At 38.0% G+C, this 15,115-nt stretch overlaps 1 protein-coding gene across 3 annotated transcripts; it reads left to right on the top strand.

Annotated features, from left to right (window-relative positions):
• The first annotated feature begins 743 nt into the window (after positions 1-743).
• gtpbp3 (GTP binding protein 3, mitochondrial) lies at positions 744-14,237 on the top strand. Of its 3 annotated transcripts, none has more exons than XM_024279416.2 (11): positions 744-885; positions 1,450-1,721; positions 2,140-2,226; positions 2,822-2,904; positions 3,366-3,485; positions 7,422-7,494; positions 8,953-9,096; positions 9,799-9,964; positions 12,827-12,957; positions 13,380-13,554; positions 13,807-14,237. In XM_024279416.2, exons 1-11 carry the CDS (start codon positions 866-868, stop codon positions 14,036-14,038), a joined length of 1,503 nt encoding a protein of 500 aa, XP_024135184.1. In that variant the 5' UTR covers positions 744-865; the 3' UTR covers positions 14,039-14,237. The 3 variants fall into 3 exon arrangements, with proteins under 3 accessions (XP_024135184.1, XP_024135183.1, XP_024135182.1); XM_024279415.2 differs by having other exon boundaries at positions 837-1,048; XM_024279414.2 differs by having other exon boundaries at positions 844-1,188.
• Positions 14,238-15,115: the final 878 nt, after the last annotated feature.

The following is a 15,115-nucleotide window of genomic DNA, read 5'->3' on the forward strand; positions in this document are numbered from 1 at the left end:
TTGTTTTTTTAGTTTTATAGCAGAATTAACAGCTTTGGTAATATAAACCAAAATGTGATGTGAACACCAAACCCTAAGGTGTTACAGTAAGTTTTTATCTATATTTCTATATTATTTATCTAAAACTTAAAGTTGTATTTATGTTGCCAGAAGAGGAGATTCAAATAAATAATCTGAAAGTAATAGTTGTGAATTTGTAGTGTTTCAAATGTTTTTATTGTCATTGTTTACTTGTGTTTTATTGAATTTATTTCTATTGTTGAAATGAGTTTAAATGAATGCATTTAAGTTTTATCAGCTAATTTATTTTCACACAGGGAGATCAGCAAAATAAATTAGAATAAAATAAAACATTTGGCAAAATATATGTCAATAATGGATGGATGATAACATCCAAACAAGAAATATATTAATTGAGATAAATTTGAATAAAAAAATAATGTTTTTTTATTCAAGCAAATTATATGCATATTCTTAATCATAGTATAAAACATGTTTAAAACTTTTTCTTTTCCTTTTTTTAAATTACATTTTATAAATTAATTATAAAGCAAATTTAAATAAAATTGCTTAATTGATAACGACACTACAAAACAGCATAGCATTAGGTGGATTAGATTTTTAAAGACTACGAATCAAAGTACATTATTTTGGCAGTTTGTGAACTTTAATGTTAATTGTCAATATTTTAAAAACGTGCTGGCCAGGAAGGAACCGTAAAAGAAGGGAACATGCTTTGACGGAAGATATTTAATGACGCACAGGGGGCGAGGCTTAAATTTGATTGACGTGAGATAAACGAATAGAAAATAAGATATTCCACTGTTGTGGAAAATGTTGACCAATCATTTACAGCAGGCGGCGCATGCGTAAAGAGACAGCAACGTGAGTTGAAATATAACTGAGCACAAGTTTATGAATTTAACAATGGAAAATCAATCCCGTTTGTTTTATGTATCGACATTTCCCCGCTGTCATCACATTTCTTGGCTATCTTGATATTAGATAACTGGGTCAGCGGTGCTAAGATGCCCATATCTGTAGCAGTGTAAGTTTTAGAATCAAAGACAAGAAGGCGACGAAAAGTTAATACGTTACATTTTTAGTTCACTGCTGTGAAATTATGTTACCGCTTTTATGTATTTGTCGGGAAATTCGTAAAATTGCTGTCCACACACACAGGAAAAGGTTTGTTTTGTATTTACACAACGTTTATTTACTGCTTGTAGCCATTTTAAAGATAAATTATGTGATTTTTAGGATGTAGATGAAGCAAATACTAATTTATTTATTTAATTTGCACAATGTTTACTATTTGTTAAGCATTCAGTTTCATGTAACTGATCATGATTTTTTTTTAATCCTTGAATGTATTTAATAAAATTGTTAATTAGATAGTGTTGTGTTTGTGCTTTAGCTAGAATAACTACGTTTATCATTCCTTTCCAGTGGACTACCTGCTCTATATCAACTTGCGTCCACCTTCAGTGGAGCTCCAGCTGGCCTGGCAGATGCAGACACCATCTTTGCGCTGTCATCCGGTCATGGCAAATGTGGTGTGGCTGTGGTACGCATCAGCGGTCCTGCCTCATCCATGGCTTTGAGATGCATGGCGGGACTAAGGCGCCACTTGCCTTCTCCACGGACAGCCCTCTTACGCAGCATCACAGACCCCAGCTCCAAAGAGATCCTGGACCGTGGCCTGGTCCTTTGGTTTCCTGGTGCGGTACCAGTGTAACTTATTCAAATTTTTATTTGTGATCCTTTATGTCTTTTAAATCCAGACAGTTGTATAATTCAAAGAAAAATTGTAGGTTATACTTGTGATTTGGTCCTATCAACTTGATGCCATAACACTGTAAAAATTGTGTGGCACTAGAACTATCCTCCTCAAAAATAAATGCTTTTTATTGCTATTTCAATTGTTTAATATGTTTTTAACATGTTTAATACCCATCTTTAATCCTGGTATGCTCAATTTTTTACTCAGGACTAGTTTTATTCTGAAGTACAATTTCTGCTTTACTGTTTTGATCAACATTTTCCCATCTAACTTCATATCTTTGGGTAATTTCTCAAGTATTTGTGAAATAAGATTTAGTATTCGACTCAAAGGTATAATTCCTTTCATTGTTTTAGGTCCTCATAGTTTTACAGGAGAAGACAGTGTTGAGTTCCACATCCACGGAGGCCCTGCCGTGATTACGGCTGTCCTGCAGGCTCTGGGTAACTAAAAAATAAAAATAATAAAATAATTTTGCTGAATATTATGTCTGTATGTAATGCTTAACCTTTTTCTGTGACGCTTGATAAATGTGATTTGCTCTGCATGAGGCAGTTTTTTTAATTACAAGAAACTCCTGCAGTCTCTCTCTTGGTCACCAGAGGGCAGTGTTATACAAGTTAAAATGGAGAATTAAGTGGGAAGTTAATGTACTAAATGGCTTAATCAATAGTTGTTAAATGTTTTAATACAAAATCAAAGTTATTTAAAGTGGATGTTAAATAGTTTGTATTTTTTAAGTCAAAAGATATTTTTTTGTTGATAGCTTAATAAATAGTGTAATATTTGATCAAATATTAAAACCCCTTTTTCCAAAAATGAGTTATCCTCTCCATTGCCTCTTAATGAGATTTGATAGATGGCTGAAAGCATAATGCATTTGCAACCTGGAGAACTTGCAGATGTGCCTGTTTGTGTTCTTAAGTTGAAGTGACATTGTGACCCTGCGTTTGATCATGCGCCGTGTCTGCGTTTCTGTGATCCGGTCTGCATGTCTCACCAGTTGTTCATGTTTTTGTTTGTGTGCACGTTTTGCAGGAAGCATGCCTGGCATGAGGCCTGCCGAAGCTGGGGAGTTCACGCGAAGGGCTTTTCAAGCAGGAAAGCTGGGTTTAACCGAGGCAAGGAAAATTCACCAAAACGCCCCATTTGTGTGTTGTAAAACTATAAAGGTTATATCATTTTCATCTCATCCAAAACTGCAGAAAATAATCTTTTGAATTTCTTTAGCTTGGCTTATTTCTGTCTAAAGGTTAATAAATGGTGGAGATTAATACATTTATTGCACCACTATGGAAGTAATTTATGTAAACTGTTATTGCTTTAGTGTGCGCTCTTATTTAAAAAAAGTGAATATCCAAAACAGAAAAAAGTTTTTAAGTGCTGTAAATGTTAAAACTTTTAATATAGAACATTATCTGATCAGCAGCATGTCACAGATTTCTCTAAACTCTGACAATAAGAAATTTTGTATAATATGATGAAAAAAATCACTTTAATGGCATCACATTCTAAATTGTTTTGCAAGAAATAATCAAATGAAACCTGCTGAGATTAAATCGGATTTTTTTTTTCCCCAAAGGTGGAAGGACTTGGAGATCTAATCCATGCAGAGACAGAAGCTCAGCGAAGGCAAGCTCTTCGACAGATGTCTGGAGATCTCCAACGCCTCTATCAAGACTGGAGCCACAGGCTGAAACGAGTACGTCTTAACTGGAAGCTGCCTTTCATTCATGAAGGTTTTCTTTCTGAATGGGCGGACAGTTGTAATGTTTTTACTGGAGCATAATTCCAAATAGTTTATCCTAGCTCCATATAGGTTTAAAAAAAAAAAATCAAGGACAAATCCCTGCATGAAACCACAGTGGTGGGCAGCAGTGACCTCCAGAGCTGAAGAAGTCTCCAAATGAAAACATTTCGTTGTTAGACCGTCCTGACAGCAGAAACAATTCGTACTGCAGCTTTCCCCTCAAGAGAGACTTTGGAAAGAACCTGTTTGTACTGAGCTTGCAGGTCAGACCTCACCCACACACAATGCTTTTGTTGCTTTTTAAAAAAAAATCTCTCCAGCTGCCTCTAAAGAGCTCTCAAGCTTCCTGTTTTCATGTTACAGGTTCACGTAGTACATGTTCTGTGGAATAGTGATAATTAAAATAACTTTATTGGTACATGTTTCTGTGGAAAATCATTCTGGTTCTGATCATTTATTTGTTTTTCTTGAGTTTCTGCATTAATCACTGACTTGAACCATTTTTCTGTTGTTCTGTGCTGGATAGAGGCTTAGATGCAGCAATTTAAGGTATTTTTAGTATATATTTATAAATGGATTTTCATTAGTGTTCAGAATCACTGACAGACTGTCTGAAATTGATCTTTTTCTGGTTCGGATTCACAGGTCATAGTGGAAAATGTGTTGTTTATACATCTCAAAAACATAGATTTTCCTGGTTGTGAGGCATTCTGAAGCTCCTCGACTCTTGTTAGGATTTTCATCTCATTGGAAGCCGATAAAAGCCTTCGTACTGTTATCCGTTGTGTTTCCATTAACAGTTTGGCACAACAAATCCAGGTGTTCTCCCTTGAGGCGCTTTGACTTTCAGAGGCTCATTTCTTTGAACTGTTCCTCAGAGCACACCTTATCTGAGCTATGCAATGTGTACCATGGCGGCGTTGATGGGATGTCCATTGGACTTCCTGACAATGCAGCTTTTTAACATACTGCCCCCCCCCACCCCTTCTGTTTCTGGATGGGGTTAAGTGTGGGGATCAGATGCTTCCTGTTTTTGTTCGGCGTTTTGTATTTATGCTCTGCTATGTTAATCAAGATAGGGATCATTGTTGGTGTGGAAATGCGGAGGCTATTTTTCCTCTGTACTGCTGATTAACTCGAATTACAAATATGTTGCCGTGAGGTCAAACCACAGGAAGACTAAACAGAAGGGCACATGTTCAGATCAGCCTGTTAAAAAAAAAAAAAAAATGTTGACCAAAAATAAAACTAACTTATAGCATGGAATTCAGATGACTGCGCCTATAGGCGGATAAGATCAAAGCATTGTGTTCCTACACACTGAACAGATAAGAGCTGAAAAAAGTTACACAGGCTTAAATCAGAGAGAAAATAGTTTGCTACTGTTTTATTAGTAAAATAAGCACTCGGAATGATGGATACACAAGTCAACTTTAAGTTATTTAAAGGGAGGGATGCAAAGATGAGTTGATGACCAATAAAGTGCAAGTTCTCCCTCTTAAAAAGATGAGACAGGCTCATAATTTTCATCATAGGTAAACCTCAATTATGAGAGATGAAATGAGGGAAAGTAAATCCAGAAAATCACATTGCCTGAATTTTACATAATTTATTTACAAATTATGGTGGAAAATAAGTATTTGGTCACCTACAGACAAGCAAATGTCTGTCTCTCACAGACTTGTAACTTTTTCTTCTGTCCTCCACTCGTTACCGGTATTAATGACACCTGTTTAAACTTGTTATCTATCTAAAAGACACCAATCCACAACCTCCAAACTCCACTATGGCCAAGACCAAAGAGTTGTCGAAGGACACCAAAAACAAAAACGTTGACCAGCACCAGACTGGGAAGACTGAATCTCCAACAATTGTGAAGAAATCAACTGTGAGAGCAATTATTAGAAAATGGAAGACACACAAGAACACTAATAATCTCCCTCCATCTGGGGCTCCTCGCAAGATCTCACCCTGTGGGGTCAAAATGATCACAAGAACACACTATGGACTCAAATCCTGCAGTGCCAGATGTGTCCCCCTGCTAAAGCCAGGACATAGGCGGGCCCGTCTATAGTTTTCTATAGAGCATTAGATGGTCCAGAAGAGGATTGGGAGAGTGTCCCATGGTCAGATGAAACCAGAATAGAACTTTTTGGTAAGAACTCTACTCGTCGTGTTAGGAAGAGAAAGAATGCTGAGTTACATCCAATGAACACCAAACCTACTGTAAAGCATGACGGTGGAAACATCATGGTTTGGGGTTGTTTGCATTTAAGGGACCAGTATGACTGATCCGGGTAAAGAAAGAATCTTCAGATATTGAGAGAAAACCTCCTTCAATCATCAAGGGTATTGGAGATGAACCGTGGCTGGTTCTTTCAGCATGACAACCATCCCAAACAGACTGCCAGGTAATGAAGGAGGAGCTTCATAAGAAGGTCCTGGAAAAAGGGGGGAGTTGAAAGTCTGTGTTGCCCAGCAACAGCTCCAAAACATCCCTGCTCTAGAGGAGATCTGCATGGAGGAATGGACCAAAAAATATGCAACAGTTTGCGAAAACCTTGTGAAGACTTTCAGAAAACATTTGAGTCATGTCACTACCAACAAAGGGGATATAGTATTGAGAGGAATTTTTGCTAATGACCAAGTACTTTTTTCCCACCATAATTTACAAATAAATTCTTTAAAACTCTGACAATATGATTTTTTGTCTCATAGTTGAGTATGATGAAAATCTCAGGCCTCTTTCATCTTTTTAAGTGGGAGAACTTGCACAATCGGTGGCTGACTAAATAATTTTTTGCTCCACTGTAGATTCTTTCATGTTGACTAAATAGCAGACATTACTCTGGTGATTTGAGGAGTTATGGGTCCCGACATTTATCTGTGAAGATTAATATCAAGCTCATGTAATTGCCGCATTCTGCACTGCAAAAAGAAAGTAGAAAGAGCCTGTCTTATTTTGTGTCTTGCAAAAAAAAATTTTATCAAAAAGTTTTTTTAGCACAATAATCTTAGTTTGAGAAATTATGTCATTATGACTAGAATTATTTATTTAAAATAATAATTATTGGTAAATTCTTCTTTCTTTTTTGCTTACTTAAAGAAACTCTGCCAATGAGGTAAAATGTTGACATATTTCTAGGGGGGCTGTTTTTGCTTTTTTGCAGTTATAAAAGACATTTCATTGCTTTCTGAGTGATTTCTTTACTTCCTTCTGCTGATGTTAATTTATGTGCAGACTGCTTTAGAGTTGTGACAAAAAGTAAAATAGTTAGATGTCATGTGAGGAGATGTAAATGTGAATAATCAGTGTGGATCAGAGGAGGTGGGGGGATCATTTACGGTTTATTGTTCATGTGTGATGGGTCTCAGCTGGTGAAAAAGGTTGAAGATGGGAGAGAAGATCATTTTTCTCCATCTTGACGGCTTCCTTCACTCCTCTTTCTAACTATCTGTTCAGAATGTGAATTTATTGTCTTCAAAGGAGTGTCCGCTGTCCTTCAGGTGCTCAGTCTGGGCTGTTCCATCCTTTTGTGGAGAGTTTGTTTAGTTTCCCTAAAGTCCAGATCCGACTGTCTGCATTGGATAGCACCGACCGCCTCCCTCTGCTTCTCCCGCTGTGTTTTGTCCTCGAGGTGAACCTCTTTGTTTCTCATGTTACTCAGTTTGAAGTTAACAGAGATGTCCCCAGTGTTGAAGATCCTTTTTTTCGGACACACCCGACACACAAGGGAAGACCTATATCTCAGTTCTCTTTTTCTTGGCTTTCACCAAAGTCCAGCTGGAACTTCACTCTTGGATAAACAAAATCCTCAAATAAATTCTGTAAATAACCTAAAATGAATGAATCATTTTTGCTCTCTTGCTTCTCCGTGTTCCCCGCAGTGTCTGGCTCACGTCGAGGCCTTCATTGACTTCAGCGAGGATGAGCTCATTGAGGATGGGGTCTTAGAGCGAGGTAAGCGTGCACTTTGACATCTGAACCGAACAACAACAGCACGGCCGTCCTATGCGCTCTGCAGGGAGGTGAAGGGGTCTGCAGGTTCTGTGTCTCTGCAAGGGCGGAGGACTCCGGTGGGTTTTCCTGTTTGCCTCTTTGACTGGCCTGGAGTTTGGCCTGCTGCTCCTCTTCAGGGAGAAACCACAACATGAAACTGCACAGAAGACAGTTTCCTTAGGAAGTGTGGAGAGAAGGCCAGAGACACAGTATTTGTCTTTGCTTTAGAGATAACCCATCAGGATAGTGCTGACTGCAGGTCTTTCCAAGCGCCCAGCTTACTGTCTGTCTGTCTGTCTGTCTGTCTGTCTGTCTGTCATCTGGACGGATCTAAAGCTCTTATGGAGTGTGAAATATCCCCTCTGTAAGCGTGGGAACCACTACTTGTTTTTGTATCATTGCTTAAACCGAGTTTTAAAAAAAACAGCACTTAACTTAGAGTTTTTACTAGAGCCAATAACATGTTAACGAACACAATTAATCAAAAAATATGAACGCATTAATATTCAATTTAAAACACTTTGGTATTATCCCACATATACATGGTCACATACAAAACAAATAAATATTCAATTGCATTTTAGTACCTTACTCTTGCTATTTTTCTCGATTTAGATCGCCTTTTCCCAAAAAGCAGACTATTTCATCCATGGTCTGGGGCGTTGTCACGGTAACAGGGCACTGAACCTCGACTGCAGCGGCAAATGAAAGCGATATATATTCTGATCGTCATGATAGGTTGCATAGAGCATCAGTTCAGAAAGAAAGGTTTACCTGTAATTATTATTTTTGTCAAAAAGATGAAGGAAAAATTAAAAGCAGCCTATGCAGTGAAATAGAGCATCTGGCCTATTTGACCGGAACTTTTTTGTCCTTTTTTTAGGTTCGTTCCTTATGGCTGCATGTCAGTTTTGCACACACAAATAACACTTGATAAATTTAAATATTTCAGACAATAAAAATGAAGGGAACATTTTCTCTTTGGCCTGTTTTTGTTCAAAAGCCACATGTTGTCAAATAAAATGTACCTAGTAAAACATTGCAATTATTGTGATTAATAACAATCCCAAAGTGTAATTAATCTGATTAATTATTTTTATTGATTGACAGCATTAATTAAAAATAAATGATCTAAATATACAGTTTTGTGTGTGATTTCATAGTGATTTTTTGCAGATAATAAGTGGTTGGCAAATACTATAACCAAAAATTAATTATAATCGCGATTCATTTTTTTTCCTAGGTTTGTGATTAATTAGTTAATTTTTTCAATTAATTCCCAAACCTAGTATTTTATATTTGTATGTGTTTTTTATTTTTTATGTTTATATTTTGCCAATAAACAGTAGCATAATTCACAAATCAAAGTGAACGTCAAAGTTCCTCTTCACATCCCTCTCTCCCTGTCACCACCAACAGTGGACAGCTCGGTGGTCAGTCTGCAGGCAGAAATTGAGCGACACCTGAAGGACGAGAGAAGAGGCGAGCGGCTTCGCAGCGGAGTCCATGTGGTCATTGCAGGAGCCACCAACGCCGGGAAAAGCAGCCTCCTCAACACGCTCTGTAAGAGACGAGCTAGCATGAAGAGGAGATTATAACTAAACGATGCTTCCATTTGCTAAGACTCACCTCTAGCAAGTTTGGACTCTGAAAATATGAAAATAGGATAAAAAAGTCCAAACTGAAACAGCAGTGATGCTCAATAAGCTCCATGGAGGTAAATCCTTAAGCAGTTTGGTTCAGATTTACAACTATAACCAAAGTATTTGTTGGCTTTAACAAAACAGGATTTTCTACCTTCATTTTACTTTATTGCATAACTCGTCACAACTTTCAACATTTGCTTCCTTCCACAATAGCAACACAAACATGCAGGACTGCCTGCAATGAAAGATGTATTTATAAATCACCTCTGCTCCCACTCTCCTACTCGTTTACACTTAAGTGTCGTCAACCTAATGAGATTGTGTTGTTGTAACATCATGTTTGTATGGAATATTGTTTCCTGGAATCATTTACAATCAATTAATCTCAACTCTGTAAGCTTGAAACTTGGCAGGAGAACATCTCAGCTTCCTATCAGAGTAATAGATTGTTCAGATTTTCCTGTTTGGAGTTACCCACAACTCAGAACCCTCAAGAACTCACCTTATAGGTGGAGCAGCATCTATATTTACATCAGTTTCTTTAAACAATTTGTCAGATGTGATGTAGAATACTTAAGTGTGCTAGGGTAAATTAAACTTAAAAATTTTTAAACTTCAGGTCAAAGACCGGCAGCCATTGTTTCCTCCATCGCTGGAACCACCAGAGACGTGGTGGAGACGGTGCTGGACATCGGTGGCTTCCCCGTCCTTTTGAGTGACACAGCTGGCCTCAGAGACAGCACAGACCTGATAGAGCAGGAGGGGGTTCGCCGGGCGCGAGAGAGGTAGGAGTATATATATATATAAAGTAACATTTATTCACTTATAGAATGTTCGATTTAAAGTCCCACTCCAACCATAATTTTTTTCTATTGTAAAATTGTTTCCGGTTATCTTAAAAAGTCTGATTTTAAAGTTTTTAGACCTATTTTTTAGGAATTAGAATTAGAATTACACTCATTAGAAGTATAATTCTAGGTTGTGGGGGGTACTGTTGATACAGAGCAATCTGCCCCCCTTCCTGTTGCCGAAAACTTGAGGTTATAGCCTCAAACTCGCAGTAGCAGTGCAAAAATAAGCAATAATCAATCCAGCCGTACAGTTTAGAGCCAGCATGAGTGTTGAACACTCATTATGTCTCGCACACCTTATCATAAGCGGGCCAGGATGCACGCAGGGGGATAGAAGACTTTGGCACGCTCATTTCAGTAGCTGCATCACTAGTCTGAGCATTTTCAAGCATCCGGTTTTCTGATCAAACGCAATTTGGATTAAGAAATATTCAGGAAACACTGTTTTAATCGTAAATTATTTTATATAGGTCCTCTACTATGAGAAACATGCTACAAGGACATGTTAAAAACACAAAAAAGACCATTTTCATTGGGGTGGGTCTTGAAGTCTCTTACATTTGTTAAATAACAGGAGTATTTTTTTAAGCTGTAGTACTGACAAAAAGTTATAGAACAATTATGTGGCAAAGAAAGAAGAACTTTTAGTATACATAACAAGGCATTTTTAGAATTTTTTGCTATAGGGTCTTACATTAACTCAAAGAAAAGTTAAAGGAAAACCAAATACACATTCTTCATTCTGTAGAATCACTTCAAACAGCCAAAACCACTATAAAAACATTTCTGTATGCTGTTATTAGACTTTAGGTGTTCTTCCCTTCTTTCATGAAGTGTCCCCTGTTTTAGGTTCACACAGTTCTCCTCTGGTAACATTTCACCTCGTCTAAGGTTAGTTTAAAAAAAAAAAAGTAGCTTGTCAAGTCAGTTCCTCAGGTAGCCACTAGATGGCTCACTGCTAGTTCTGAGACTTGTGCATTATACTATAGTACTCATAGTCTTTTTATTTTAAAAATTGTTTTAACATGTTCTTGTGGCATTTTTTTTCATGATGATGGACATATGTAAAGAAAATTAAGCTTAAAATTTTAATTTCTATGCATTTTTTTTTCATCAAATAGTTGTGAAAAAAAGAGAAGCTGAAGAAAAGAATGTAACAAAAAAATATCTTAAATGTTACGTGCAAAATACGCCAGGTGGTCCACCAGCCACCTGCTCCATTCTATCTCCATAACGTCGAGGGGAATGGGGGCGGGGTTACTCCGCACCAACAGTTCCACCCACAATTCTGAGGTGAATTTCTGATGAACTCCTGCCGCTCTGCAGAAACGATGTCCTAGATTTGGCCAACAGCTGCATAATCATAATTAAACGACTTCTGGGAAGACTTTTAAAGTAGGTCAAAAGATGAGGTGGAATAAGGCGGCTGTACATGAACTTTGTAGTTCTATTTGATGAATTTTGCTCAAACAGACGCATTATTTTTTTGCTTGACAGTTGAGCATCAAATCCTCAAAATTTAAAGACCTTACTGGGAATACTCCCATAATTTTTAGATCTATTTCTCCTAGTTTCATAAGATTTGAGGTTCTGTGACGTCGTATCTGTCATGTGACTGCCAAGTTAAAAAAAATAGCTTTAGCTGCCTGATTTAACATAGACTGACGTCTACAAGGTTTTCAGAAACTGTGGCTACAAAGCAAGCCCACATCATCCTCCTACCACCACTGTGCCTGCAACACCTTGCATAAGGACGTCGAGGTGTGTGGGGGTTTTCACCTGAAGTTTCTGGGTTTTTTGCCTCCTCAGGATTCAGCAACACATGACCGCTGCTTCAGCAACTTTTGACACGTGACTAATTGAACGAGGCAAACGAATGCGGAGGCCAGTGTTCTTGAAAACAAAGAAAGGAAGAAATAAGTCATTTCTGTAGTGTCTGTGTAACTGCCAGAGTTTATACTAAAGCTGAGACTCGGGTATAAATACATGAGACAATTACACTTGGGAGATTGCATAATGAAGGGCCGGCGTTAACAGATTGATCATGTATGGGAGACTTATGTCTATGTCAAGGCAGAACAGATATGTGTGTTAGGGCACGTGTTTGATTTACAGGATAAAATAAAAATGTTTCAAAGCTTTATTGAAACTTCTGTGTTTAACAAACTTCTTTTAACCTCAACAGTTAAATTAAACAAATTTTCTATTAAATATGACACATTTTCTTGTCAGAAAACATTAATGTCAAGTGTTTCCCAAAGTACTTGTCTTCTTGGCAAGCCATAGTTATTAGGCGATATATCAATTCCATAAAAACAACAGTGATAAGAACGATAATGACGCATTAGTGGGATGATAAAGACCTGACAAAATAAAGGTTTTATCTTCCTTTACTGTTTGTTCGGCCAGCGTGAAGCCTCTGTGGGAAGGGTGGGCGTTTAGTGTTCTGTAGGAAACTTTGTGAGCGGGACAGAAGCCTGTGACCCGGGTCACTACAGGAAGGATGTGGTAAGTACAAGCATCCGCTGCCACTCCTGCTGCTACCTTACAACTGGATGGATGCAGGACGGCACTTCTCCAAGTTAGGACCATCCAGGGAAATAAATTCATGTCGGCGATCGTTTTTTTTTTCAGTCGCCTCATATTATTCTGTGAAGCCAAACAACGGAAAACTCTGACATGTGTCTTTGCTCTGTTGCTGGAAACGTGTACTTAGATCAAGGGGAACATTAGAGCATCGGCTTGTTTTGATGGATCTGCAGGGGCATTCGGGTTCAAACATTTCTGTTCCTTTAGGGTACAACAGGCTGATCTGACTCTGGTGGTGGTGGACTCTGTCCTGCTTCCCTGTGAGGTACAGAAAGCTGCAGACATCCTTCAGGAGAACCTGACGAGTGTTCTGCCTGACCTGAAGCAGACCAACAAAGGTATGATACGGAGTCGGCCTCCAAAGGTCAATAAATCACCCCCTCTAACAAATTACTTGTATATTTTCACAGAAATGTTTGTGCACATTAAAAAAAAAACATTCACCATCTTTGTTAGCCCTGTTTACATCAGGGGTCTGCAACCTTTAACACTTAAAGAGCCATAAGCGCCACAAAATCTGAGTTTACCTCTTATAAAAATATGACAGATTTTTATTTATCATTGAGAATAAAGAGAAAATAGCCTTTTTTTAATAAATACATTAAATAGTTAATAACAAAGGTTAACGTGGCTTCCTTTCAAAATAAAAGACACACTTTCTCTGAGTGTTGTCCAGCTGCAGTACTTTAATCCACTTTCTTCAAGTCCCCTACAGATGAATGAATCTTTGAGTTTTGGTGTTTCACGTCATTTCCTGCAGACAGGTGTCTCCTGGTGCTAAACAAGACAGATCTGCTGCCTGAAGCTCACAGACGGGAGCTGGAGCGGGAGCTGAACGAGGTCTCTGGACTCCCCCCTGTGTGTCTGCTCTCCTGTCAGACTCATGAGGGGCTGCAGGACTTCCTCTCAGTGTTTCACAGCCGACTTAAGATTCTGTGAGTTTCAGACATGTTGACTCAGCCAAAGCTGACAAAAATACTGCAAGTACTTTGAATAAGTACATATAAAAAGTGTTTTTTTGTGGAAAGTAGTTGAATATTCTCCTCTGCAGATAGATTTATGATCACATTTTAGGGTTTTTATGACGGAAGTTCGCTTCTCTTGACCCTCATCTACAAATCAAAGCACAACTTTTAATGGCTCTTTTGTTTGTTGTAGCCCATTTTGTTCTTTTGCTTCCTCTCTAGGTGCGGTGACCCTCTGTCTGGTGCTCCCACCCTGACCCAGGCGCGCCACAGGGCCCACCTGCAGCAGTGCGTGGTGGCTCTGGCTCAGTATCAGAAACTGCGTGACACCGACCTGGCTCTGGCAGCTGACGGGGTCCGTCTAGCTCTCACCAGCCTGGGGAGGATCACTGGGAAACTCGGAGCGGAGGAGATCCTGGATATCATCTTCAAAGACTTCTGTATTGGAAAATAAAAAAAAAACACATGAGGAAAAGCAATAAAATGCAAAGATTGTGGACATTAAAGTAAATATAACAGAAGAAAAAGAACATCAGGTCGGAGAATAGAGTCAGACTTGTGCTGTTTTCACAGTTAACCTGCTGGACTTTTTTTCCACTGAAACCTCTTAGTAACTTGAAAATGCTTTAAGTTTAATAAAGTATTTGAAAATCGCTGAATCCTGATGAATAAAAAAACAGTAATCCAGAAACTTTATGGATAAAAATGGAGCATCATAACCAAAAGCCAAGAAATATCACTGTATTTATATAGTTGTATACTTTTCTGAAAAAAATATGATTGTTGTTGTAATTGCTTTTGTTTGTTTTGTTGCTTTGGTTATTTAACATAAAACTATGTATTTAATTTATGCATTTATGTGATTTGTTTTTTTTTTAAATAAAATATTTTTGCTTAAGATGTTGTAAACTTCCTTTTTATTTAAAAAAAATGTATGTTTTTATATTAGATTAGAGCTTGTTTTTCATAGTTTGATTTGTTTCAGACTTTTTTGAAGGGGCTACACAATGAAAAAACAACTTTTTGAGCTTTTAAGTGTATTATGCTGTTGATTCCTCACTATAAAGAACCCCAAAGGGTATTTTGATCCGTTCACGTATTTCTGAGTATTCCTCTAAAAACCTGCGCTCTCAGCAGCAGCCCCTCCCATACATGAAAACGAGTGGGTCTTCACATGCTGATGTCACAATGTGAGACAGCCCCTTTCAGGAAGAGTCTGCTCCGCCCCCAGGCTAACACTAACACTCTCTCCGCAAAGCTATTAGGAGGTGTGTCTTATTAATTCTTTGAAAAAATCTATTTTTGCCCAAATCAATTTGGTCCTAAGTAGTTTTAAGGATCTGCAATCACCGTATACTTCCACCATAAAGTAGTGACGAATAAAGAAGTAGTCTGGGATGCCCCCCTCCCCTCTGTGGGAATGGGTATTTTTCTGTAGTCAATGCTCTTCATGCCCTTTGTTCACATGTCAATCTGGCCTTGATTAAATATTTATGTTTCCTTGTTGAACTCCCACCTTTCTTCCCCAGCT

This window comes from Oryzias melastigma, linkage group LG4 (genome assembly GCF_002922805.2).
Source record: "Oryzias melastigma strain HK-1 linkage group LG4, ASM292280v2, whole genome shotgun sequence".
NCBI lineage: Eukaryota > Metazoa > Chordata > Actinopteri > Beloniformes > Adrianichthyidae > Oryzias > Oryzias melastigma.